The 27729-nt window shown below is 36.1% G+C and overlaps 1 protein-coding gene across 2 annotated transcripts in view; it reads left to right on the forward strand.

The window, feature by feature from the left end:
• The window catches only part of PTP4A2 (protein tyrosine phosphatase 4A2), a 30182-nt gene that overhangs the window by 1585 nt on the left and 868 nt on the right, over positions 1-27729 (forward strand). The window contains exons 2-5 of one of the 2 annotated variants that reach the window (XM_036446442.2): positions 17926-18630; positions 20881-20973; positions 25827-25957; positions 27210-27284. In XM_036446442.2, coding sequence (XP_036302335.1) covers positions 18535-18630; positions 20881-20973; positions 25827-25957; positions 27210-27284 — 395 coding nt within the window. In that variant the 5' untranslated portion in view covers positions 17926-18534. Of the gene's footprint in view, positions 1-17925; positions 18631-20880; positions 20974-25826; positions 25958-27209; positions 27285-27729 lie in introns of those variants that run through there. The other variant, XR_006742224.1, reaches the window with a different exon arrangement.

Below are 27729 nucleotides of genomic sequence, written 5' to 3' on the forward strand. Positions count from 1 at the left end.
GCTATGATGTAATGATGATGGACAAGAACCGTAGGCTAGTTCTTTATTTTCTGGAATTTGTGAAGAGACATATAAAGTGTCTAGCAGTTCTAGCATCACTGTAGGCGTTCAACAAATGCTGCTTGTTTGTTTGGAGTCACCAAACGACAACCACTGCTGGATTAGGAGATGGTAGTTATTTGCTGCCATACTCTCTATTACAGTAGTTTCAGATAGGAAGTTATGCTTCGTTACATGTGCAAAAAGAAATGAAGGCTATAAAAGGATACTTTATTAAGGTTTCAGAATCTCTTGTCAGTATACCATTGTGTTGGTGAAGATGGTGAGAAGTTGTTTGCCAGTATTCTGATCTTGACATTTTAAAAGTTGTTTCTTATTGGATTGTGAATGAACTAATCACTATCATGGACTTTTCCCAGATTCTTGTATTGTAGAAGTTAGGGGTTCTTCATAAAGAGTGCCTTATATGGGTTTTATACCTTAATGATGAGACTTTTATCAGAAGTTGGGAGTTTTTCAATATGATAACCGAAGAGTTAGATAGTAGACATAATAGAATCACAGGCAAAAGCAGTGATGTGTCAAATTATATTTTTCTTAGAGCATTCTTTTTCTTAATCACTGTCATGCCCTCTGTTTTTGAAAATAGTAAATAATGTTACTATTCAGTGGGGACCTGGATTAATTAGTATTAAATGCCTACTATATACCAGGTGCTTTTTATATTCATTTAATTCTCACGGCTATTAAAAGGTGGTAAGTGTCTTCATTTATATTTATTTGGCACATATTGGTGGCTTCTATTTGCCAGGCGGATACAATGATGAGCCCTCATTGACTTAAAGTGATGAAGAGACTCAAAGAAATAACTTGTTCTAGGTCAAAAGATAATAGGAATTGGATTAAAAACTCAGGTCTTTCTGACTCCAAAGTGCTTGATTTTTCCACCACATAATTACTATCTTCACATTAGGTTGTCTCACGTTGGGGTATTTTACCACACAGTGTCAGCTTGTACAGGTGAGAGATGTTGAAGTTATAGCAGAAGAGTAAATGGATGGAGGCAAGGGGATCATTTAGGAGATGCTGACTCGGAGGCTTTTCAGAATCTAACTAAGCAAGGGTTTTATGTGGGTGGAGCTTATGCCTTGAAACTCTCCTGGGGCCCCAGGATGTGTGCTTTGAGACAGAGTTTTTATGAGGCACCTGGAATATGTCTGGGAGAGGAAAGTCTGGTTAAAGGAACTCAGCAGCCTTTTATGTTTTTTATTTTGGGGGGCTAAGAGTCAGCTAGTAGTAGTCACTTTTTTGTTAAAGTCTTTGTTCAGCTTGTGGGGTATTTTCCTCCCTGAGATTGTGAACAGCAAGTGAGAAAATACATATGAAAGCAGTTTGTTAATTACACATTGAAATACAGATTCAAAGTATTAGTACCATTAAGACTTTTCTACTAAGACAATAGTTTAATTTTACATTTAGTACCTGGAAAAGGCTAGCAATTTAGAATACCTATACAAATGAGAAATTGTTTAGAACTGTTGGACCTGGTATATTCTGACTCAAAATAGCAAAAGTCAAACCACTCCCTCCGTGAGTCAGTCAAGTAATATTTAATTTGAACGAACCAAACTTATAGGCAGAAAACATTTATATCAGTGAACTTTCATGGCATTAGGGAAGAGTAAATGATTTTTGAATACTTATGTACGGTATATAATTTTCTTAAAAGGTCTTGAAAACCCCATATTTATATTTTACTTGAAAAGACATTTGTGTGTACAAAGTAAAAAAGATTTATGTTTCTTAAGAATTTTTGCTGTCTTTCAAAGGTAATATTTCTACAGTAATTACAGAATGCTATGATTTTGAGGCACAAAATTAGAATTTATTTTACAGGATTTGAGTGTACTTTCTTTTTGTTGGAAGTTGTGATTGGTAACTAGTGGAGCCTTGAGAAAAAGCATTACAAATAAGTTGCAGAGGAACAGTACATAAATTTTTAACTGTTGCACTTGGAAGAGTGAAACCTAAGTTAGGCAGATTTCTTTCAGTGCTATACTATTAGTTGTACTATTCATAGAAGTTGGGGATCTTTAAAAATTTTTGGTGACTTGAAATCAGGATCCATAGTTTAATATGGTAGAAGAAGAAGAGTAGTGGTAGAATTCTTGAGGTCTTAACTACTTGTAAAGTCCCAACATTATGTTTAGGTTTCAATATTCCCTTCTTGAGATAATTTCTTTTGTGCTGAATCACAAATCATCTCATTTACAGTTCATAATAATCCTGTAAGTGGCATTCTTTCAGTTTTATAGATAAGGAAATTGGTTTGTAGATGAATTGTTGAATCCCAAGTTTTGGAATTCAATTTAAACAGCATCAGTAAATAAATGGTAGAGAATAAAATAAATTTCCCCTTGGGGCTTAAAGTACTTAATGTAGGCGTTAAGTAGAAGTTAAGGACAGACCCCCCTTATTTTGGCTTGAATTTTATTTTATTTTTTAAAATACATTTTATTGATTTTTTACAGACAGGAAGGGAGAGAGATAGAGAGCTAGAAACGTCCGATGAGAGAGAATCATCGACCAGCTGCCTCTCGCACACCCCCTACCAGGGATGTGCCCACAACCAATGTACATGCCCCTGACCGGAATCGAACCCGGGACCTTTCAGTCCGAAGACCGACGCTCTGTCGCTGAGCCAAACCGGTTTCGGCTGAATTTTATTTTTTTAATGTAAAATTAAAAAATACATATTTTTAATTTTACATTAAAAATATAACCTAGGCATGTACCCTGACCTGAATTGAACCGAGACTTCCTGGTTCATAGGTCAACACTCAAATACCTAGGCATACCCACCAGGCTATTTTTTTTTAAAGGGTACTTCAGGTACTTGCATACATTTTTTACTCTTTTGGGGATGTATTGCTTTGAGATTTTTTCTCAGGACACTGGTTGGGTTACACAGAAACTGATGATTCTCTAAGTTTAAAAAGTAAGAACCTTTGATGTTACAATTCAGTTTTGTACTGGGAATGGTTAAATGAACAGTGGATGCCACCAGTTATAATTATTTTGGGAAGTGGTGATTTGAGTCTATTAATCTGGGATATTAGAAGAGCCTTTTTTCCATTTTCAACTTCAGAACTAATTTATGTGTAGAGGTGTCTGTTAGCTTTTTTTTAGTTATCTTTTTTTTTAATATATAATAAATCTTTATTGTTCAGATTATTACAGGTGTTCTCCCCCCACCCCCCCCATAGCTCTCTTCCACCTGATTTCCCACTCCACCCCATGCCCTTACCCATGCCCATACACCCGCCACTGTCTTCATCCATTGGTGTAAAATTTTTGTCCATTCTCTTCCCAAACCCCTCAGTATCTTTTGTTTTATTGACTAAACATTCTCTAGCTCCTTTGACTTCCTGCCTACTGTAGGGATTTAAAGCCTTGCTGGGTTGCCTGGTGTAGCGTTCTAGTGGTTGTTGTATGTAAATTTGTTGTTCCTTAGAGTTATAGAGGTTTATGCTGTACCAGAAACTGTCACTACTCTATCTAGCACTTCCATTCTATGAAAAAGCTTCACAGCACTGTAGGCTTTATCTACTTTCCACAGTTACCCTGTGGAGTACAGGACCCAGGTGAGAAAGTGACTCTCCTGCAATGTCTTAGGTGGTTTTTCCTGCATTATCTGTTCAATCAGTGTAGATATACTGGCACAAAATCTTTTCCAGAAAAATGACTATGAGGAATTGACACATTATACTACCAGTTAAGTGACTGTAATACAAATGGTTTTTGTTTCCCCGAACAGATTTCTGTCCTATAGTTCCTGTAACACAGCATCCACTCTATCTTAAGTAGCTTAGAAACTAAACTTCATCATTTTAATATAAATTTACATTGCATGGCATTGCCGTTTTAAGCTGTAGAGAATTTTAAGACTAACCTTTTTTTTTTGCTAGTTGAGTCTGTTTTGGAAAAATATTTTGAACATTAGAACAGTCTTTACCTTTAGGGAATTGTGTATTTAATTCCTTTCATAGTATTTTTGGGTTGAAATTTCATTCTTCTCAGAAAATGTTAATTCTTTTGGCATAAAATACACACATGATATATTTGCTTTAGCAGATCAGATAAATTACTTTATATTTTTATTTCTGCAGTGGTAAAAAATGTTGGCTCTGTACTAATGTATCATTTGACAGGAGTTCAAATTTTACAATTAGGTCTGCTTTCTTCTAGTCATCCTTTAGTCTTAGTTGAGATTTAAGCATAGCTTTTTTTCTTGCACTCTTTTATAGGAAATATTCACTAGGTGGTTCCACCACAATGTTTGTAAGTTGTATTTATATACATATATGGATATTTACTGTTTTTTAGTAGCAAAACAAATTGATGTATTTTCTGCTTTCCATTATTGGTGAAAAGCATATCATGAGGGAACAGAGTGACTGGTTAGTGCAGAAGGATATGAGTCATCAGCAGGATTTGTCAGCAAATTGGGAAGGATATGATGGAGAAACAATAGATTCTAGTGACATTATTCTTTCCCACACGAGTGGTTACAAACAAGTTTCCTTTTGGCGATTGGTTTAAATTAAAATAATTTAGGTCTTTCTGGACACAAAGCACTTCAAATTTAAGTCATAGACTATACTTTGAGTTGTTTTTCTTTTCTTTAAAAAAATATTTTTTATTGTTTTCAGAGAGGGAAGGGGGAGAGAGAAAGAGAGAGAGAGAGAGAGAGAGAGAGAGAGAGAGAGAGAGAGAGAGAGAGAGAGAGAGAGAGAGAGAGAGAGAGAAATAGAGATCTAGAAACATGAATGGTGAGAGAGAATTATTGATTGGCTGCCTCCTGCATGACCCCTACTGGGGATTGAGCCCAAAGCCCAGGCATGTGCCCTTGACTGGAATTGAACCTGGGACCCTTCATTCTGCAGGCTGACTCTCTATCCACTGAGCCAAACCAGCTAGGGCTGAATTGTTTTTCTAGTGAGATGCGATTTTCATTTGGAGGTCATACACAAGTAGAATCCTATATAATAAAGAGCTAATATGCTAATTAGACCGAACAGCAGAACAACTGTCTGTACCTGGCGGATGAAGCCCCTTGCACAAATTTCATGCATCAGGTCACTATTTTAGTTAATAAACTCATCTGTTTACAAGGAAGAAGAATTTATCAAGTAGGATTTAATAAGTTGAGAGATTCTTTGTGAGACTTGTTGGTAATTATGGAGTTATTCAGTAGATCAGAAATGCTCACCAATATGACAATACATTTTGATCCTTGAACAACTTGGGTTTGAACTGCCCAGATCCACTTATACAAGGACTTTTAAAAATAAATACCTCACTCTGGCTGGGTGCCTCAGTTGGTTGGAGCATTGTCCCTACACCAAAAGGTTGTGGATTTGATTGCCTGTCAGGGCACATGCCTAAGTTCTTGGTTTGATCCCTGGTCAGGGAACATATGGGAGGCAGCCAGTTGATGTTTCTCTCTTACATCAATGCTTCTCTATAAAAAAATCAATAAAAATGTATAAGCTTGGGTGATGATTAAAATAATAACAAATAATAATAAATAAATGCCTGTACTGTTTTTGATTAATGGTTGGGAGTCTGCAGATGTAGAGGGCTGACTGTGCGTTGATCTACATTTTATATAGGGGACTTGAGCATCTGAGGATTTTGGTATTTGTGAGAGTTGGAGGGCTGGAACCAATCTCCTTCGGATACCGAGGGGCAACTTAAGTTTTTGGGGAGCCAAAAAGTATATACAGATTTTCAACTGCGTATATGTGTGTGTGTGTGTGTGTGGGGGCGGTGGGGGAATATGCCTCTAGCTCCTTGTTCAAGGCTCAACTGTGTTAGCTTTCTCTCAAGGAGCAAAGAGTTGCTTCCTGATTACTATTACACTTTTAATTTCCTAAGAGCTTTTATTGCATCTGAACTGATCTGAAATTCTCAGCATGGTCAAGTCCTCACCAAGATATGTAACCAGAGACTTGAGTCTTTTCCTAAGTTATGCTATGTCCCTTCACTGTTTCTACCAATCTTGTTATAAAAGTTTTACCTTTCCTCAGAAGTCTTAATTAATCCTACTTCATTCGACTCACACTCACTTTGTTTCTTCTAAATATGTAGTATCAGTATGAAATTTTAATGTCCATCATAAAATATTTTTCATCCGTATTAATTGTTTTAGGATCTTGATACTGGATGTTTGTATGGTATGCGCACAGAACTCCACAAATATTTGTAAGACCGATGTGCTGCATTTTAGTATTATTTAGAAATGGTTTGTTGCCTTTCACCTCATTGGTATTTGGAGGAAGAGGACAAAAATGATTAAATTTTGCATTAAACTTTTTTTTATATATATATTTTATTGATTTTTTTACAAAGAGGAAGAGAGAGAGATAGAGTTAGAAACATAGATGAGAGAGAATCATCAATCAACTGCCTCTTGCACACCGCCTACTGGGGATGTGCCCGCAACTAAGGTACGTGCCCTTGATCGGAATCGAACCTGGGACCTTTCAGTCCACAGGCCAACGCTCTATCTACTGAGCCAAACCGGTTTCGGCTGCATTAAAGTTTTTATTTTGCATTCTTTAAGAGGAAAGAGAAAAGGAATACATGTTGAAATTGAATTAAGGTAGTGAGCAAAGGATAATAACCCCTTGACATGGCATTATAGAGTATTTCACCATTTTTGCTTCACATTAACATATAAAACAACTTTATAGTTTTTAAAGATTGTGAATGTTGTGTTTTACGAAATTAAACATCAAGCTATTATTGGGCAAATAATGGGTAGACAGTATATTTTAAAAGGCCACTAGCAGCCCCAAATAGAATGATTTAGGTTCTTGCCTATTTATCTTGTACTATACTCAGTACACAGAGAGATGGCTGTGAAGTATAATGTGATTTATAAGAAGTAAATTTAGGAGAGGAAGTGAAGTGTAATTTTGCCCGGCTTTTGGGGAAACTTGAACCAAAATATCCTAACAGCAGACAAATTTCTGGGGCTTAAACAAAAGAATTTGTGCTGACAAGATGTTATTTGTAATTTTTTTATTTCATATCCTGACATAGAGAGCTTCCTTCCTCCTCTTTTGGTGGTAGATACTTGAACAGGACCAATACATTTTACAAAATAGGGAAATGAAAGAATTAAGCTGACCCTTAAACTGCTAAGTTCTGAAACATATTTTAAATAATGCTAACAATAGCCTGGAAGTTTTTGCTTTGCATGCTGCTCCTGTGCTGTAGGTTATTTTGAAAGGTGACTCAAGTAACCTTTAACCAAGTAGCTATTTTGCAACCTCAGGAAACTTGCAGCTGTTATAGTCATTCAAACTGGCCTGATATAGGTCAGAAAACATTTCAAAGTGGTGTTGACATGGTGAATTCAGGAGCCCTTTTGAATTTTTCCTACTGAATTTGCTTTATTGCAGTTGCATTAAAATTTTTTTTGCATTGAAGTTTAGAATCTCAAATACATTTTTTAATTAAAGAAGTAATTGGTTCAATGGTTCTTGGGATTATGTATAGCGATGTTGGAAACTAAGATGATTAAGACCTAAATTGTTCTCTAAGAAAGTTATATAGCCTTTTGAGATTGAAGACAGAAAGATGGAAGGAAAGAAGAAAACAAACACTAGTGGATTTAATTTTATGGGAATGCAGCTGAGTTCGAGATAATTTGTATTGTATAAAGGAGGCTTATCACAATTAAATTTAAAACAATAATAAAGAAGCTTGGGAGTCTTAAAACAACTAAAGTCTATGGAGAGGATATCATGATACCTTTATCTGGAAATGAATATAACAATTTAATAGAGTCAAAGAGCTTAATTTTTAGAAGAGTCACTGAAAACAATAATATTAATGCCCAATGTTAGGATTGTGCTGTTGAGATTTTTAATGTTATTACATCATTTTTTAGAAAATGAAAACTGGATATAGTGTTGTACCTCCATTTAAATTGACTAATGAAATGAAAAATAACAATTTGGACAAGAGATTTATCTGGAGAATTGTTAATCTGTAAAAGAACAATAGAGAACAAAATTGAAAAATAAATATTTTCAAGGGTAGCAGGAAAATATTTAATGCAATTTTTGTCTTACAGTTATTCGTTGAGGTAGGAGTTACTAGAAAAGGACAACTACTTCTAATCACCAGGGTACATACAAACTTGAAAACCACTCCCTTTTCATTTGAGTGGGAACAGGGCCCACAAAACTTCAGTAAATAACTGTCACTGTTCTCAGAAGCAGGTGTGGTTGTTGGTTAATTGCTTTCCTTTTCCCCCCAGTAGCTCTGAAATGTTAAGATATTTTCTCACCTTCAAGGTCATACTTTCTTTTTATAGAAGTGATTATTGATTTCTGTACTGGAGCTTGATTCTCAAGTTCCCTCCTTAAATGAGGAAGTAGAAAAGTGGGGATAACCAAGAGTAACTATGAAACTTTTTTTTTTTTTTTTTAGCAGTGAAGAAGCATCTTGTGGTTTTTTTTTTTTTTTTTTTTTTTAGCTTGTTTACATATATTTTGGACACTAATTTGTGTAGAGTTTAATGAATACCTCTTTATAAACTTCCATGACTGTAGTTAGTGGGGCAGGAGAACTAACATTAATTTGCATTGTCTAAGTTCAAGAATCCACAATTTTAGTTTGATAAATGCAATTGTAGAGAGATGAAGAAAGATAAGTAGCACAGAGAATAGAGCTCTTGTTTCTACAGGGCTCTGATGAGTTGGGAGTAGGATATGAGAGATGAGTAAAATTTCACCTTGAGCCCAGTTAACCAGACACTGAATGTTTAGTTAGCAAAGTTGAATTCTTTTTAGATTACAAGTCTTAAGATAGTTTTTCTCTCAAATGTTCAAAAAGCAAAGATGCAGTAATACTTAACAGAAAAATTTTTCTACTTTTTTCCTTGATGGTTGGTGAATTTTCTAATCTGTTGTAGAATAGTTTCTGAATATTGTGAGGGATTTACAAGTTCTTATAGTTACTTAGAGCCTTGACTTTTTTTTTCTTCAGACTCCATATCCAGTCTATGGACAAATCTTAAAATTGATTCCTTTTTATGTTTTGTATTTCTACTACCTTGGTCCAAGCCACCATAAGCCAGCATTGTCTTTTTCTGGATTATAACACAGGCTCCTGTCTAATCTCTGCTTGCACCCTTATTACTTCATATAATCTGTCTCCACGTAGCAGCTAGAGTGAGCCTTTTTTTTTTTTTTTAAAATATATTTTATTGATTTTACACGGAGAGGAATCGAGAGGGATAGAGAGTTAGAAACGTCGATGAGAGAGAAACATCGACCAGCTGCCTCCTGCACACCGCCTACTGGGGATGTTCCCGCAACCAAGGTACATGCCCTTGACCGGAATTGAACCCCGGACCTTTCAGTCCACAGGCTGAGGCTCTATCCACTGAGCCAAACCGGTCTTGGCTAGAGTGAGCCTTTTAAGCATAAAATGTCACTCTTGCTTGAAATTGAAATCTTCTCATCTTTTCCAAATAAAAGCCAAACATTGGCCTATAGGCCCTCTTTTTTCTCTGACTCTTCCCTTGCCTTCTTTGCTCTGGTAACACTGCCCCTCCCTGCGCCGCCATTCCTCCCCCCCCCCCCCCCCATTCTAAGAACACTGCAAGGCCCCATCTCATAACCTTTGCAACTGCTAATCCCTCTGCCTAGAATGCTCCCTCAAATATCTGTTTGGCTCACTCCCCCAGGTCTTGGATAAAATGTAATTTTTTCAGTGAGGCCTTTTCTGATAGCCTTATTTAGAATGGGAGGCACTGCAGATTCCCCTGCTGTGCATTTTTTTTTTCATAGCCAGTGGCATATTTTATTTGTCTTTTTCTGCCTATAAAAATATAAGACCCATCCTGACAGCTTTTGTTTACTGCTCTTGTTTGAGTATGTGACATATAGTATAGTGTCCAATAGATATTTTAATTAATAAATTATTTTTCTTATGCTGTATAAACAGCAAACTTTTATTGAGGGCTTTAAAAATTACTGATTTGAGAGAGGGAGAAAGAAAAACATTGATTTAAAAAAAATATTGATTTTTTACAGAAAGGAAGGGAGAAAGATAGAGAGCTAGAAATATCGAAGAGAGAAACATAGACCAGCTGCCTCTTGCACACCCCGTACCCGGAATGTACCTGCAACCAAGGTACATGCCCTTGACCAGAATCGAACCTGGGACCTTTCAGTCCTCAGACTGACACTCTACCCAGTGAGCCAAACCGGTTTTGGCGAGAAACATTGATTTATTTCATTTGTTTACACATTCACCAGTTGATTTTTAAAAAAATATATATTTTATTGATTTTTTACAGAGAAGAAGGGAGATAGAGAGCTAGAAACGTCGATGAGAGAAAAACATCGACCAGCTGCCTCTTGCACAACCCCTACCGGGGATGTGCTCGCAACCAACGTACATGCCCTTGACCGAAATTGAACCTGGGACCTTTCAGTCCACAGACGGACGCTTTACCACTGAGCCAAACCGGTTTCGGCCACCAGTTGATTTTTAAAAAATTATTTTATCGATATTTGTTTTCAACATTTTTTTTTTTTTAATTCTCACTCAAGGGTATTTTTCCATTGATTTTTAGAGAGAGTTGAAGAGAGAGGGAAAGACAGAGAGAAATATCGATGCGAGAGAAACATTGATTGGTTGCCTCCTTGAATTGGTTGCCCTGGAGCCTGCAACTGAAGTACATGCCCTTGACTGGAATAGAGACCGGGACCCTTCAGTCATCAGGCTGATACTCTATCCACTGAGCCAAACTGGCTGGGGCAATAAATTCTTTAGTCAAATTACAAGGAAAAAATGTCTAACTTCAGAGAATGATTTTTTTTTTTTTTTTTTTTTTACTGTTGATCAGTCATACTTTAAGGGAAGTGCAGGTGTCTGTTGAAGTGAAATAAATTTGCCTTAGGAAAAAATTATTGCAAGGTTTTAGTTTTATATACAGTATTATGCTTTCATGTTGCCTGTTTGTAGAAACCAAGCTAACTCAAATTTGCATGACTTCCTGTAGAATTTCTGGTTAAGAAAAATAACATATAATAGTAAGTGTATGCTTATTTGTTTGTCAGACCTTTGCTTTTAGATTTTATTTTCTTAGATCTAGGCTACTTTATTGTGCATTTATATTATGTGCTGTTTTAATTTGGTGACTACTAGCATAACCCATCAAATTAGAGAATTTACTGTATCATTTGCTTTAATTTAGAAATCGGGGTGATTTCTCAGTGGATAATTTGATGTACTAGTAAATGGATTGACAGGATTTTCAAAAGGTTGCCCAGTAAGTTTGGGTCACTTAAATGGGGTTGATTTTGTAAAGTTCCTTCATACCCTTGAATACTCTATTTTTATATTTTAACTTAGAATTACAATTGCCAAAGCAGGACCTGAATTTTACTCAATAATTTAGTATGTTTAACAAAGAACACTGTCTTTCTAGAATTGTTTGTAGGTATAGGCCTGCCTGGAAGGAACAGAGGGACTAGCCCTCTTGAGGCTCTTTGTAATCCCATGGCTATAGCATTGTTAAGAATATAACTAGAGCCGAAACCGGTTTGGCTCAGTGGATAGAGCGTCGGCCTGGGGACTGAAAGGTCCCAGGTTCGATTCCGGTCAAGGGCATGTGCATTGGTTGCGGGCGCATCCCCGGTGGGAGGTGTGCAGGAGGCAGCTGGTCAATGTTTCTCATTGACGTTTCTAGCTCTCTATCTCTCTTCCTTCCTCTCTGTGGAAAGTCAATAAAAATATATTTAAAAAAAAGAATGTAACTAGATTGTACATCATTATAGGTCTTTATCACCCTGGAATAAAAAAAAATTAAGGTAACATGAACATGGAAAAAGGCATATATTATGATAAAGTAAATCATGCTCCAGGCAACCATTGTTACCTCTTATCTTTGTGTAATTTTCCAGATAGTTCATGGATATGGAAACATATGATACTCACAAATATTTCTGTATACAGTGTTACAGACCTTGCTTTTTTTACTTATTAGTGTCTCTTAGCCATCTTTCCATAACAGTTCATATAAATCTATTTTATTCTTTTTGATCTCTGCATAGTTTCCATTTTATGAATGTGCCACAATTAAATGATGGGTGTTGTATTATATATTGTAGTAAAACCTTGATGTAATGGACTTATTTGGGTGAACCAGGTGTCCCTTAAAGCTGAAAATCCATTATATAATAAAGTAGGTTTTCTCAATGCATTATGTTAAAAATTTTACAAATTAGTTTACCTGTTTTTACTTATGTAGACATGTTTATGTAATTAAAATTAGGTACATCAGAAAAGTTTAATTTTACAGAAAAGTTTCCTTTTTGTATTATAGCAATTTTAAATCTACATTGAATAGATCTAGTAAATGAGTACATTCACCAGTCACCATGAGCAAACAAATGCACACGGCTGGCTTAGCACATTTGCTGCAGAAAGTCCTGCCAATGCAACAACAGAATCAGTTACCATGAGAGATATGGTGTGATCATGTGCTAATACTGAACATTGTTTACGAGCAGTGAGCCTTCAATTTGAATATGTAGACTATAGCTGTAGATATGTGAGATTTATTTATGTGGCTGAAAATACTATTACTACAGTGTTTTTTCCAACATATGGCCTATTGTTAAAATTTGTTAAAAATAATAATGAACTAATAAAAAAAACACAACCTGTTAATCTGTAATAATAAAAGTGTAATATGCTAATTAGACCAGATAGCTGAACAACCTTCCGGAGGAAGCTGGGGCTGTGAGGGCCAAGCCCCTTGCACGAATTTCATGCTTTGGGCCTCTAATTATAAGCACATCTTGTTTAAAAACTTTTTTAAATTAACAGGGTGTTAATTTTAAATATGACATACGGACTGGAAATTTTGTTTGTTAATTCTGAAGTCCATTAAATTGAGGTCAGCAAAATCAAGGGCTTACTGTATTTCATGGATTGTAGTTTTTGATTCTCATCTAGGTCAATATTAGCAGTAGAGGGTTGACCCTAGACATTTGAACTCTTAACAACCTCGGTTCTTGAACTTAATTTGTTCTGGAAAGTTCAAAAACCAAAGCATTTTTTCCCATTAGAAATCATGTACATTGAATTAATCTGTTCCAGACCCCAAATGATTCCGTTTTCACCTTATATACAGTACATGTTTAATGTACTATTTAATTTATAAATAGACACCTCAAAGAAAAAGACATGAAATGTAAATGAAAATTTAAAAAGGAAATGAAATGTATAGTAGTAAAATCCTTGTTTGTCACCTAAGAGTAAGGTGGTTGATCATACAGGTATAAAGGTTTGTCGGGTTGAGAAGCGAATTGTTTGAGATCGGAGACGTTGAGAATTGAGGTTTGACTTGTGTTATTCACCTACTGTTATTGGCAGTGCACTCTCAGCTTGGTAGGCCTCTGCTTACTTGCTGTTCTTCCAGCCCCCTCTTTCTTTGTTCTTCTTTCGTTGTTCTCTTTCTTCCTTCCCTTTAAAAAAAAAAATATATATATATATATATATATTTTTTTTATTTTTTTACAGAGAGGAAGAGAGGATAGAGAGTTAGAAACACCGATAAGAGAGAATCATCAACCAGCTGCCTCCTGCACACCTCCCACAGAGGTTGTGTCCACAACCAAGGTACATGCCCTTGACTGGAATCGAACCTGGGACCTTTCAGTCCACTGAGCCAAACCGGTTTCAGCTCCTTCTCTTCTTTCTTAATTTAAAAGAATATTTTGGCACAGACCATCCTTTCTAATCCTTCAGTAAAGTTCTGTGTTTTTTTGTTTTGTTGTTAAAAATGGAAATGTCCCAAATGCAACATTTTAAAAGTTAGGTTCCATAAAAGTAAAGGGTAAAGAGCATTTTTAGATGCATATTTGAATTGGCCACTATTATTTGTCAAGTAAACCAACCTCTTGTCCTAGCTAGTTCAGTGTTTAGAGTGCCAGCCTGCGGACTGGTGGATCCCAGGTTCGATTTCTGTCAATGGCACATACCTTGGTTGTGTGCTGATCCCCGATGGAGGCAACCAATCGATATGTCTCTCTCACACTGATGCTTCTCTTTCTCCCGCATCCTCCCATCCCCCTTCCACTCACTCTAAAAATCATTGGGAAAAATATCCTCCAGTGAGGGTTAACAATAACAAAAAACAGCCTCTTCCATCACCTGGTAAATGAAAGCAAGAATCAATTTTTACTTAAGTAGATAGAGCATAATTTATGCCAGAGAGAGAACTTTAGAAGAAGATTTTTCTGTAAGGAGTACAGGTGCTGAGTTTATGCTACAGTACTTTCCAGCTGCGGTACACTTGTGATTTTTTTTTTTGTAGACTGTTTGCTTTGTATTCTTATGCCACAAGAATTAACATTAGTTATCTGAATTGACAGGTGCAAGAACATTTAACTGTTTATGTGTAGTTGAACTCTTGTGGATGAGGGAAGGAGCAGAAGCTTGCTTTTATCATGTATTTGTTAACTTTGATAGAACATACTGTTTCATTTGGCAGAAATTATTTTGCTGGGGATATCAGTATGGGGTTAAGAATTGAAAATCTAATAATTTATTCTTATCCCTGGAAGTGGTCCTTCCAAAATGAGTTTGGGAGGAATAAGATGGGATAAAGTTTGCTCTGTTTGCTGAGCAGACAAACACTGGAGACTAGGTAGAAAATGTAATGCTAGAGCTGTAACTTTTAAGCCTGGACATCACTACAATGCAGGTCTTTCAGTGCCTTTATTCAAGTGACACCAGTTAGCTGTGATAACATCATTAAACCAAGGGGATTCAAACAGGTTAGAATTTCCTTGTGTTTTGCTCTGTGCTGCATGCAAACCATTGTTCCTTGAGTAGTTACCTTATTAAATAGTTTCTCCCCTTATTATAAGGTCACAGTGTTGCAGATGAGCATCCAAACAAATATTTGAAAAGTTACACTTAATGAAAAAAAAAAAAAGTGTGACTTAGAGGAAACCGGTTTGGCTCAGTGGATAGAGGGTAGGCCTGTGGACTGAAAGGTCCCAGGTTCGATTCCAGTCAAGGACATGTACATTGGTTGCGGGCACATCCCCAGTAGGGGGTGTGCAAGAGGCAGCTGGTCAATGTTTCTCTCTCCATGTTTCTAGCTCTCTATTCCTCTCCCTTCCTCTCCGTAAAAAATCAATAAAATATATTAAAAAAAAAAAGTATGACTTAAATATGTGGATACCTCCATTAGGCAAAATTGAAGGAAAAATAAATAGAGAGTTGGTAGACCTGGACTGTTGTCTTTGATCTGCCTGTTATTTTGACTTCTCTCGAGCCCAAACATCATTTTTTTTTTTTTTTTTTTTTTTAAGGTCAGAGTAGTTGATTCCCTGTCCCTTCAGCTTTAAACTTCCTTGACTGTACAAGGAATACTCTGCATGAATTTTGTAATCTAAGGTGCCTGTGTTTTGGAGTTACAGTTAGAATTATGAGTTGGGAAGAGTGTTGCCCTGGCTAGTTTTGCTCAGTGGTTACAGCATCAGTCTAAAGATTGAAGGGTTGCTGGTTGGAACCGATGCCTGCCTGGAGCATGTGTGGGAGGCAACCAATCATGTGTTGATCTCACTTTATTCTCCTTCCTTCTCTCCCTCTTCCCCCTTCCACTGTCTGAAAATCAATGGAAAAATATCTTTGGGAAAGGATTTAAAAAAAGGGGGGAAGCCGAAACTGGTTTGGCTCGGTGGATAGAGCGTTGGTCTGCAGACTGAAAGGTCCCAGGTTCGATTCTGGTCAAGGGCATGTGCCTTGGTTGCGGGCACATCCCTGGCAGGGCGTGTGCAGGAGGCAACTGGTCGATGTTTCTCTCTCATAAACATTTCTAGCTCGCTCTCTCTCTTCCTTCCTCTCTGTGGAAAATCAATAAAAATATTTTTTAAAAAGGTGGGGAAGGGAAGAGTGTTGTATGTTTTTGTTTTTCTTAGAGTGTAGAAGTTTTGTGTATTTACTGTAGTGGATAACTTTTGAGTTATTGATGTTCATAGAATGCCATTTTGAATTTATCTGTCATTCATATTTCAGGAATGTTTTAGTTTTGTGCGTGTCCATGGTGATAACATCACAAGTATGTAACTTACAAAATAAAATGCCTTTAGACTATCATAAAATGAAGACTGAAGATAGATGAATAGGCTTGAATTAATCTATATTTCAGTTTCTTCCTGAAAATGGTTCTAAGGTCATTATCTTCTATGTCTTTTTCTGTTTGATCACAATTATCTTTTTTAGGGATTTCTAAATAAGCATTTATTGGAGGCTTAAGAAAGAGGCAAGTGAAAGAACTTGACTTTGTCCCTATTTCCAGAGGAAGTTATGATTATGTTGACATTCTGACTGAACCAGCTATAAAGATTACTATGTTTCATAGCAGTGGCCTAAAATAATATTAAAATTCTGCCATTTCTTTTTCTTCTCTTGTTTTTGGTAGAGATTAATACATATTTGGCCAGGAGAATGCTGTGTGAATTGAACTTTAAATGCATTTGTACTTTAGAGGTAGTGATGTGGGAAATAATAGAAAGGTAAACTGGACTAGAAAATGTGAGGATTGCTGAAACCGGTTTGGCTCAGTGGTAGAGCGTCGGTCTGCAGATTGAAAGGTCCTGGGTTCGATTCTGGTCAAGGGCATGTACATTGGTTGCGGGCACATCCCCGGTGTGGGGTGTGCAAGAGGCAGCTGATTGATGTTTCTCTCTCATTGACGTTTCTAGCTCTCTCTCCTTCCTCTCTGTGAAAAATCAATAAAATATATTTAAAAAAAGAAAGAAAATGTGAGGATGGGATTTACACATTGGTTGAGTCAGCTGACCTGGTACAGTGGAAAAAACACGTAACTAACAAAAGACTTGGTTTAGAATTTGGGCTCAACTAATTCATTTACCTTAGACAAGTCACTTTTCTGATCCTCTTTCCTCATTCCTCATAGGTAGTAACATCTCAGAATTGTGAGGAAAAGAAGATAATTTTTTAAGGACGTGCTTTATGGAATAGTATCCTAATTGGGGTCAATTTTAGATAGAAATAATTAAATCCTCAAACTGGAGTTTTGGTAAATGTCCTCTATCCATTTGTAGATTTATCTTATTTCAAACAAAGAGTATATTTGGAAGTCTTTACCATAAAACAGAAAAAGGAGATCATTGTAAGCTTTATGAAGCGTCCTGGAGGGAAGGTTGCTTTAAGGATCTTTCAATAATTTAAAAGTGACTCGTGGTCTTGGCTGGTGTGGCTCTGTTGAGTGTTGTCCCATGCACTAAAAGGTCACAGGTTCGATTCTTGGCCAGGACACATGCCTGGGTTATGGCTCAATCCCCAGGTAACTGGCCAGTTAAAAATAATGTTTTTTAAGAAAATATTTCAATTGATTTTTATAGAGTAAGGGAGAGTGAGATAGAAAAATCAATTTGAGAGCGAAGCATTGATTGGCTGCCTCCTGCATGCTCCCTATTGGGGACCAGGGAATGAGCCTACAACCTGGGCATGTGCCCTGATGGAAATCAAACCTGTGACCTTTCAGCACACAGGATGATGCCCAAGCAACTGAGCTACACTGGCCAGGGCTAAAAGTAATCTTGTAGCCCAGAAACTTGGCTGCTGGGATCCTGTTTTGAAAAAAGAAAGACATGCTTGACTTGAATCTCTAGCTTTTAAAACTCGTGGTATATACTTTTATCCTATTTTTTATAGATGGCAATAATTTAGAATTGGTGACATTTCAGATGTCTTCAGGCTCATAAAGAATGTGTTCTTGACTTTGAGCATTGTGTTTATGAATGTTATCAACCTCCAGTTCATTTTACTTATGTTTTTCTCTTCCAGGTTTTTCGTTGGAATATACGTTGCACATTTATGGCGATTCTGAGTGTGAGGGCAGACTTCTGCCAGGCTCAGCACAGCGTTTTTGCTGACAAGTGAGCTTGGGGGGTTCTATGTGCCATAATTAACATTGCCTTGAAGACTCTGGACACCGAGACTGGCCTCAGAAATAGTTGGCTTTTTTTTTTTTTATTGCAAGCATATTTCTTTTAATGACTCCAGTAAAATTAAGCATCAAGTAAACAAAAGTGGAAAATAATCTACACTTTTAACTTGTCTCACTAGTGCCTAAATGTAGTAAAGGCTGCTTAGGTTTTATATGTAGTTGGATGTTTTTGGAGTCCGAAGGTATCCATCTGCAGACATTGAGGCCCAAGTTGAATTTGATTCAAGTGGATTCTGAATACTTCTGCTTATCTTGAAGAGAGAAGCTACTTAAAGAATAAACACGTTGAATAGAGAAAACACTGATTGATAATAGGCATTTTAGTGGTCTTTTTAATGTTTTCTGCTGTGAAACATTTCAAGATTTATTGATTTTTTTTTTCATTTTTCCCATCACACTCACACACGCACGCTCCCACTTTTTTTTTTTTTTTTTTTTTTGCCATAATGAACCGTCCAGCCCCTGTGGAGATCTCCTATGAGAACATGCGTTTTCTGATAACTCACAACCCTACCAATGCTACCCTCAACAAGTTCACAGAGGTAAGATTATAGTATGGTGTACTTTTGGATTGATATATTGGTAAAATCCCATTAAAATTAACACCATTATAAATAAATCTCTTATTACAAAGCCATTTATTTCTGTGATTGGGATTTGATGGTCATTATAACAGATTTTTAAAAGAATATTTATGGAATTTGAGGAGATCTTATATATTTTCTATATTATTAGCAGTTTTCTGATCATACTTTCAATAATAAAAATAATTAACATTTATTAGACACTTTGTACCCTGCATTACAGTAAGCAATTTCATACAATATGTCATTTATTCTTCACAATAACCCTGTAAGGTATAGGTACTATTATTATCTCTCTCTTACAGATGAGGAAACTGAAATTCAGAGCAATTTAGTAATTTGCCTGAAGGCACACAGTACATAGTAGAACTGTCTCTGATACTAAAAACTATGTCTACCTCAAATATCCTACTTCAAATATTCTAACCATTTTGTTGAAAAGCTACCCCAGAACTACTTGCAATAGTAGCCATCATATACAATACAAGGATTCAGAAACTTAGGGGAGGGAAAGGTATTATAGGTTGCATTTTTGTCAGGTCCTTCATTTTTTCTGTTGTTAGTGGAGAAAGTATGTACTTTACTCAACAAACATGAGTATAAGCTTTTTAATCATTCCCTGGTTGTTCAGTCTCAATGTGATTTCTATTGATGTATTTTATGGAGTAGACTTAGCTGGATGAACTCTTAGGGATTCTAAATCCACTTGTCTCATTTTTCAGATGGCAAAACTGAGTTCAAAAAAGTTTTGACTTGCTTAAGGCCACAAATATTTACCATGAAAAATTATACCATATCTTTCCAATGAATGGCTACTATGAAGTCCATTTCAATGGGATTTTACTTGTATCTTGAAACTTCTTAAAATTACTGATTTAGTTATAATACTTTCCTGAACATACTTTATAAGAAGGCTTTTTGTGAAAAAGAAAGTCCTTTAGCAATTAAAATAACTTTACTCTTTAGATAACCAAATAGGATATCACTGTTCCTGCTTATTTATACTTAATCGGTCCTAAGCTCCTTCACTTTGTGTGCACAGTGTGCAAGTTGATTCTAGGCTTGTGCCCTCAGGTTGATCAGTCACCTTTAAGCCTGGCTTCAATTATGTGATACTATTTTCAGTCTGTGGATTCCTTGGGCATAGATTCCAAAAGTGGCAGAAGTCACTGTCCTCCTGCAACTGTAAAAAGATATTGGTGGTCTCTTGAAGATAGGTAGTCTCTGTATTAGGCATTATTGTAGGAAAGTTTTTAAAGGAGCAAGGCTTCTGGCTATAATTGCTATTATTTTGTATGTTAGTTGGCTTTGTAATATACCACTTTTTCATCTTAATTTCAAAATAACTTTTGTTTCCTTAAATTAAAAAAAGAACAGTAAGTACCAATAAAAGTAAGAAGATACAGATAAGCAAAAGTTTAAAAATACTTAATTGTTGCCCTAGCTGGTTTGGCTTAGTGGATAGAGCTTCAGCCTATGGACTGAAGGGTCCTAGATTCAATTGCGGTCCAGGGCACATGCCTGGGTTGCAAGCTCTTTCCCCAATAGATCAGGAGGCTGCTGATCAACGATTCTCTCCCATCATGGATGTTTCTATCTTTCCCTCTCCCTTTCTCTCTGAAATTAATTAAAAAAATAAAATAAACATTGTTTCTTTAAAAAAAAGAAACCTGTTAATACTTACTTGGCTCCTGAATGTTTGTTTCTGTGATCCTACATATAGATAGGATCATACTATATATTTAAAATAAATCTTCCCCCAACCTCCTTAGTATTATTTTCATAACTGTCATAGTATTCTGTATGGCCGGTCCATACTTTCTTTAACCATTCCCTTGTTCAGACCATTAATTTTGTTTCTAGGTTCTTACCATTCCAAACTGTGGTGAACATGCTTGGCACCTAAATGTGTATATCTTTAATTATTTTGTTAGTAAAAATTCCCAGAAGTAGGATTTCTGGGTCAAAGTATATGTGTTCTTTTAAAGTTTTTGTGTTATGCTACTAATTGCCCTTTATAAACGTGAGTCTTACTGATATTTCTACTGAGAGTGCAAGCGTGTCCATTATATATGTTGTCACAATGAGAATTATTTTGGTTTTTATTGAAGAATGATGTCTCATTGTTTCAATTCAAAAGAGCAAATTTTTAAAGCTTTGGTTGCAGATTCTAAAAGCAAGTTACCTTATATTTGTTTTTCTTTAAAGGAACTTAAGAAATATGGAGTGACAACTTTGGTTCGAGTTTGTGATGCTACATACGATAAAGCACCAGTTGAAAAAGAAGGAATCCATGTTCTAGTGAGTGTGTAGTGTTCTAATTTTTCATTACAAACAAGTTGTACCTTTCAGACATAGATATTTATAAAACTTGGAACTCAGTTTTGCTTTTTTACTTTATACTAGGAGAATACAGTGTTCATAGCAACCTTTAAATTCTTTCGTATTAGCAATTTTGCTCATTTGTGCTCTAAAAGTCTACACTTATAGGATATTTTCAATAAATAAGTAAAATTTAGTGAATACTTATTTTAAGAAAAAGGGAGTTTTCATTTTGTTTTTCCTAGGAAATTAATGCAATAGTTGGCTTTTGTTTCCAGGCTACCAGTTTGACTCTAACAAAGTTTCCCCCCATCAGACATTCTTAAGTCACATGGAAATATCCTCTTACTTTGCAAGTACAAATTAGTTACTTAATATTTTGTAGTTAACTTGTAGGGGACAAAAAGGTGGGAGAAGAGGATAAGAAGGGGGAAGGAGAAGGCAGCTTGCTCCACAGTTTTCAGCCTAGTTTCTGACATATTTTTTTAGGTTTCTAAGCTTTTATTTAGATTAGATTTCTTTGTTTAGTTTGAACAAAAAGTGATTAGAATTACTTTAAATTGAAATACTCCCTAGTCTCTATATATGCTATTATACAAAGCAGGAGCTTCACATTAGGTAAAATTTTATACCTTTTTTCCCTAACTATTGTAGTTATTTAAATTGCCGGACCATGTAATGAAATGACCTTGTAGTCTTAGGTGTTTTAGAGCTATTTGATTTGATTGTGGGAAAGTAGTGAAGTAGGATGAGAACTGGAGATTTTTTTAGTAGTTGATGAAGAAGAAAATAAAGAAGATATTGGTATCAGGTTATATTCCTACTTTTTATTGAGAGCTAGTTTTGTAGTTTTATTGCACTGGTTAGTAGTTGGGAAGGTTGTTGATGCAAAGAAAATACATGTCCTGTTGGTAAAGCAGTCATCTCTTATCCATAAAGTTTCCTCACCTTCATTTAGGTGAAAATAGAAGAACTAAATAGCCAAAACATTATGCTTTTTAAATAATACTATGTATTCAGATGTATTTGAGTAGTATGGCATAGCAGTAATTTGTTTACATTCTCATTCCTAAATGACTTTAAGTTCTCCTGGCTGGAAATCACTGGGGATAAGTATAAACATGTGTAAAATGTAGCATTGGTTTAAGAAAACATACACACACACACACACACACACACACACACACACACACACACACGTCAGTCAGAGAAAGACAAGTATCACATGATCGCACTCATATCTGGAATCTAAGTAACAAAATAAACTGATGACCAGAGTGGCTCTAGAGACATGGAAGCATGGAACAGAGTGCGGAATCTCAGAGGGAAAGCGTGGGATGGTGGGTGGGTGGGAGGTAATCAACCAAAGGCTTTGTATGTATAACCCTTGGACACAGACAATAGGCTGATGAAAGCCTGGGGGTGGGGGTTGGGGGCTGGAGGAGGTTAATGGGGGGAGAAAGGGGACATGTATAATACTTTCAACAAAAAAGAATTTATATGTATACATACAGAAATACAAAAAATTTAACTTCTGCTGTAGTCCTGTGTTTAAACAAAACAAAACTTTACTTCTGAAGCTAGGCTGAATTACAGGTTTGTTCCCCCTGTAAGTATAGTGGACCCCCTTACCTGAGGTTTTGCTTTCCACAGTTTCAGTTACTTTGTGGGATCAACTGTGGTCTTAAATTATTAAATGGAAAATTCCAGAAATAAACAATTGATACATTTTAAATTGTGTGCTATTCTGAGCAATATGATGAAGTCTTGCTTCATCCCACCCAAAGTGCAAAAATAGTGATACTGGCAATTCAGACATGCCAAAGAAAAGCTGGAAAATGCTTCCGTTAACTGAAAAGGTGAAAGTTCTCCACTTAATAAGGAAAGAAAAAAGTAGGATGAAATTGCTATGATTACAATAAGAATGAGTCATCTTTGTGAAAATGTGAAGAAGGAAAAATAAATTGATGCTAGTTTTGCTGTGCACCTCAGACTGCAAAAGTTATAGCCAGTGTATGTTATGATGGAAACAGCATTAAGTTTATGGGCGGAAGACATGAACAGAAAACATCCCAATTGACAGCAAATGTTGCACCAGAAGCCTTAAGCCTATATGAACACAATGGATGCCCAACAAGTAAAGAGATGGTTACACAGATTCAGGAATAGGCTTGGACTGAAAATATAAAAATTATTGCAGAGAGAGAGAGATACCACATTTGCATAACCTTTATTACAGTATAATGTTAGAGTTCTATTTTATTGTTAATAATTTACTGTGCCTAATTTATAATTAAAATTTAACAGGTTTGTACATATAGGAGAAAACATAGTATATATAGGGTCTGTACTATCTGCGGTTTCAGGCACCCACTGGGAGTCTACTTTATGTTCTCCATTGGTTAGATGAGAAATTAGTTTGTTTTGACAGATGCCAGGGTAAGAAAATGAACTGTGGATTGACTGTAGTCTGTTTGACTCAGTAATGTTGATAAATATCTTTATGAAATAGAAATGAAGTAAAGAACTTGAACTAATTTGTAGAAAATGCTGGTAGGTCTGGAATTTATTCCAGGCCTTTAAATCTAGGCTTTTGTTTTAAATAGTTATGATTAGATAAAATTAAAGGGCTAACAACTTAAGCTTGAAAAAACAAGGACAGACAGTTAAAATTAATCTTGGAATTCCTTTACTGCTTGTCTGAATAAATGAAGCATGCTTTGTGTTACTGTTTCTTAACTAGGCGCATTTTAGGGAGTATTATTAGAGGAAGTAAAGTCAACTAAAGTACTTACTGGTTTTATAGCTATTTACAGTTAAACTATAGTGACATTTATAATGATAACACTGACAGCCCTTTAATTATGGGGTATAGTTGACAAATCAAACATAATGTACTGTCATGGCTAATGGACTACATGAAGTGTTTTAGTGGTGCCAATAATGAGTGCAGAATCAATTTAATGCTCTGTCACTTTTCTCTTTTTCCTTCTCTAGTATCTTAAAGTGTCCTTATCCAATTTCATTAGAATAGTCTTATGTTTAAAAATATATTCCTAGTGTTTTTCCATTTCTGTCCTTGAAGCTAGTTGTAAAAGAGGTTATGAAAAATGTGAGTCCTCTTTCTTCAAAGCTGATTTGTGTTGGTTTCTTAAGACCTCTTGCAAGGTAGCAAGGAAGGTAAACACCTGGCTGCTTTTTAAATAAGACCAACCCATGCATATCTATCTATACTTATAATATCTATACTTACAATAGGGTAATATATAAATTGGTTGGGACCCTGTCGTGTAATGACAGATAAGCAGGAGGGCAGTGCAGTGAGCTACAAGTGGCAGAGAGCTACAGGAGGGTGGGGCAGTGAGCTACCTGCAGTGAACAGCTATGAGCAGCCGTTGGCAGGGTAGCCAGCTGAGGCAAGTGGCAGTGAGCTACTTATGCACGGATTCATGGGCAGGGTCACATATGTATAAAAGGCTAACATGCAAAATGTCCCCTCAGGAGTTCCACTGGGAGACTGGGAGTTCGATCACTTGCTATGATGTGTGCTGACCACCAAGGGGCGGTGTGGAGTGAAGGAAGGCCCAGCTGGCAGCCGGAAGGCCCCAATCGGCCCTGATCAGCAGCCAGGCCTAGGAACCCTATTCTTGCACGGATTTCATGCCTCTAGTGATGAATATAAAAAGAGAAAGGGCCGAAACTGGTTTGGCTCAGTGGATAGAGCGTCAGCCTGCGGACTGAAAGGTCCCGGGTTCGATTCCGGTCAAGGGCACGTACCTTGGTTGCGGGCGCATCCCCAGTGGGGGTGTGCAAGAGGCAGCTGGTCGATGTTTCTCTCTCATCGACGTTTCTAACTCTATCCCTCTCAATTCCTCTCTGTGTAAAATCAATAAAATATATATTAAAAATAAATAAATAAATAATAAAAAGAGAAAAGGATACTTGAAAGAAAGGTCTCCCTTTGCTTAGGGATCCTATTATATGGCACTGTGCTTGTTCAATGAGATACATATTATTTAGGCAGAGCTTTAAAAATATTTGCTACATGGCTTTTATTTATTTATTTTAAAATATATTTTACTGATTTTTTTACAGAGAGGAAGGGAGAGAGAGAGAGCTAGACACGTCGATGAGAGAGAAACATCGATCAGCTGCCCCTTGCACACCCCCTACAAGGGATGTGCCCGCAACCAATGTACATGCCCTTGCCCGGAATCGAACCTGGGACCCTTCAGTCCACAGACCGACGCTCAACCACTGAGCCAAACCGGCTTCGGCGCTACATGGCTTTTAAATATGTATAGTTAAGCACAAAAATGAAAGCATGCTTCTGTTTGGTATGCTAACTATTGGAGCTTTCTTATCAAAGATCCTTTCTCTAAAGAAAAGACTTTATATCTTAGAACTGTTTGGATATTTGTAGAGACCAGTTATTGGTATATTTCTTTGCCAGAGTGGACTTTTAAATCATATCGACAGGTGTATCTTCTCTTACTTGTCTTGGCTTACAGTTTTCTCTATGTTTGTTTACAGATTGATTCAGACAAAATATTTGAGGAATACTAATTTCTTATGATTATCATAAGAGATTTCCATAAGATAAAATTAGATGCTGATTATACTTCATTGAAGAAGGCTAAGTTATTTGGCACACTTGAATTTCTATCTTGGGTCATTTTACAGCATTGACCAGAATCCTGTTATTAAGAATAGGTATATATGGTATAGTTAGTTCAAGTAGGCCCAGTCTGTGTATTGTTCAGCTATTCAGTATTAGGATGTTAATCCTGGAGAAAATACCAATTTAATGTACAAGATTTTTTTCTTTCCAGGATTGGCCATTTGATGATGGTGCGCCACCCCCTAATCAGATAGTGGATGATTGGCTAAACCTGTTAAAAACCAAATTTCGTGAAGAACCAGGTTGCTGTGTTGCAGTGCATTGTGTTGCAGGATTGGGAAGGTAAGGTCTTACCCTTTCGTCTGTGAATTCATTATAAAATATTTTACTTGGGTAGAAATTTTCATTTATTACACTAAATATTTAATTGCCGGAAAGGAAAGGAAATGGGAACAAAAGCTGCTTTTGTGTTTCATTGGTTGTCTGATTCTGATGCCATACTAGATTTAGTGGGTATGGTTCAGTTCTGAAAATGACTTAATGTAATTGTCTAATCTTTGAGCTAAAAATATACTCTTAATTCAGTTTTCTTGCTGTATCAAGTAACCAGAGGTTCAGGTCTTTGAAATGTGCAGTAACATTAAAAAAATATGTACATGTGTAATTTGGGATTGAGATGTGTGGGAAGTTAGAAGGTGGAGAGCAGATGGCTGAACTTTAAACTCCTGAAAGGAGATGTGGAGTTTAATGGAGAATGAAAGTGATTTTGATTTTTTTAAAAAACCTTTTTCCTTGAGCATTGCTTGGAATGGTGTTGCAACACTCTCATCAACAGAAGGTTAAAGGCCAATTTATGATGTGTACTTTGACTCAGAACATTAGTGCAGGCAGTGGTGACTCAGGTCCTTACCTCTGCTTAGTCCTTTTGTTTGTTGTTTTCCTTTTTTTTTTTTTTTTTTATAGCTTAGTAAAGTTTCTAAGTTTCAGTTCTTATCTTGAAGAGCAAAGGTAGTATTATTAATTTGACTTGGGTTAATTTAGGTAGTCTAAAGTCAGTGCCCTGTAATGGACTTTAAAAAAACAACAACTTAATTTCCTTTGTTACATTAAAAAATACATACTTATATTGAGACATCCTAATTATCAATTTTCTGACCCTCTCTCCTAGCTCATGAAAAGGATTTTGTTGGAAGTGTAGCATTATTTTAGTAATTGATAAGGAAATGATACTAAAATTGATTTGTAACAATCAAAGACAGTTTTGGTAACATGTAATCTGGATTTAAAAAAAAAAAAAAAAAAAGAATCTAGCCAAAACCGGTTTAGCTCAGTGGATAGAGCTTCGATCTGTGGACCAAAAGGTCCCAGGTTCGATTCTGGTCAAGGGCATGTACATTGGTTGCAGGTACATCTCCAGTAGGGGGTGTGCAGGAGGCAGCTGATTGATGTCTCTCTCATTGATGTTTCTAGATCTCTATATCTCTCCCTTCTTCTCCGTAAAAAAATCAATAAAATATATATTCAAATAAAATAAAATAAAAATAAATTAATTATAAAGATGTGTGGGTGTTTACAATTGAGTTTCTTTCTGCAGGGCACCTGTGCTGGTTGCACTTGCTTTGATTGAATGTGGAATGAAGTATGAAGATGCAGTTCAGTTTATAAGACAGTGAGTATGAAATTTTATATTCAGAAATATATAAAGCAAGATTATACAAGAGGAAGGAATTATGGAAAATATCATTTCTAGTCTGGAATAACTTGCTGTCTTTGGCTTTAAAATGTTGTTTGTTTGAAGATTGATTATCACAAAAAGCTAGTGATAAAGAGACTCGTAAAACTACTGGCTCCCAGATTTAAAGGATATCTAATTTAGGCAGCAAATACGGACATTGTAGAATATGTCCAGTATATGACTTGAATATCTAGGCATCTTTAAAATGAATAGCTAGGTAGAAGAGTGATCTTGTGTCTCTCTTAATAGATGTCCAAAATATCTTTAAAATGCAATTTCTATGACCAAAAGGCAAACCAGAATCTGTAGAGGAGCAGTTACTCACCTGGCACTCATAAGTGACCTGTTCAGGCATAAAATCAAGATGGTAGTGCCAAGA

Source organism: Pipistrellus kuhlii, unplaced genomic scaffold (genome assembly GCF_014108245.1).
Source record: "Pipistrellus kuhlii isolate mPipKuh1 unplaced genomic scaffold, mPipKuh1.p scaffold_m20_p_2, whole genome shotgun sequence".
Classification (NCBI taxonomy): domain Eukaryota; kingdom Metazoa; phylum Chordata; class Mammalia; order Chiroptera; family Vespertilionidae; genus Pipistrellus; species Pipistrellus kuhlii.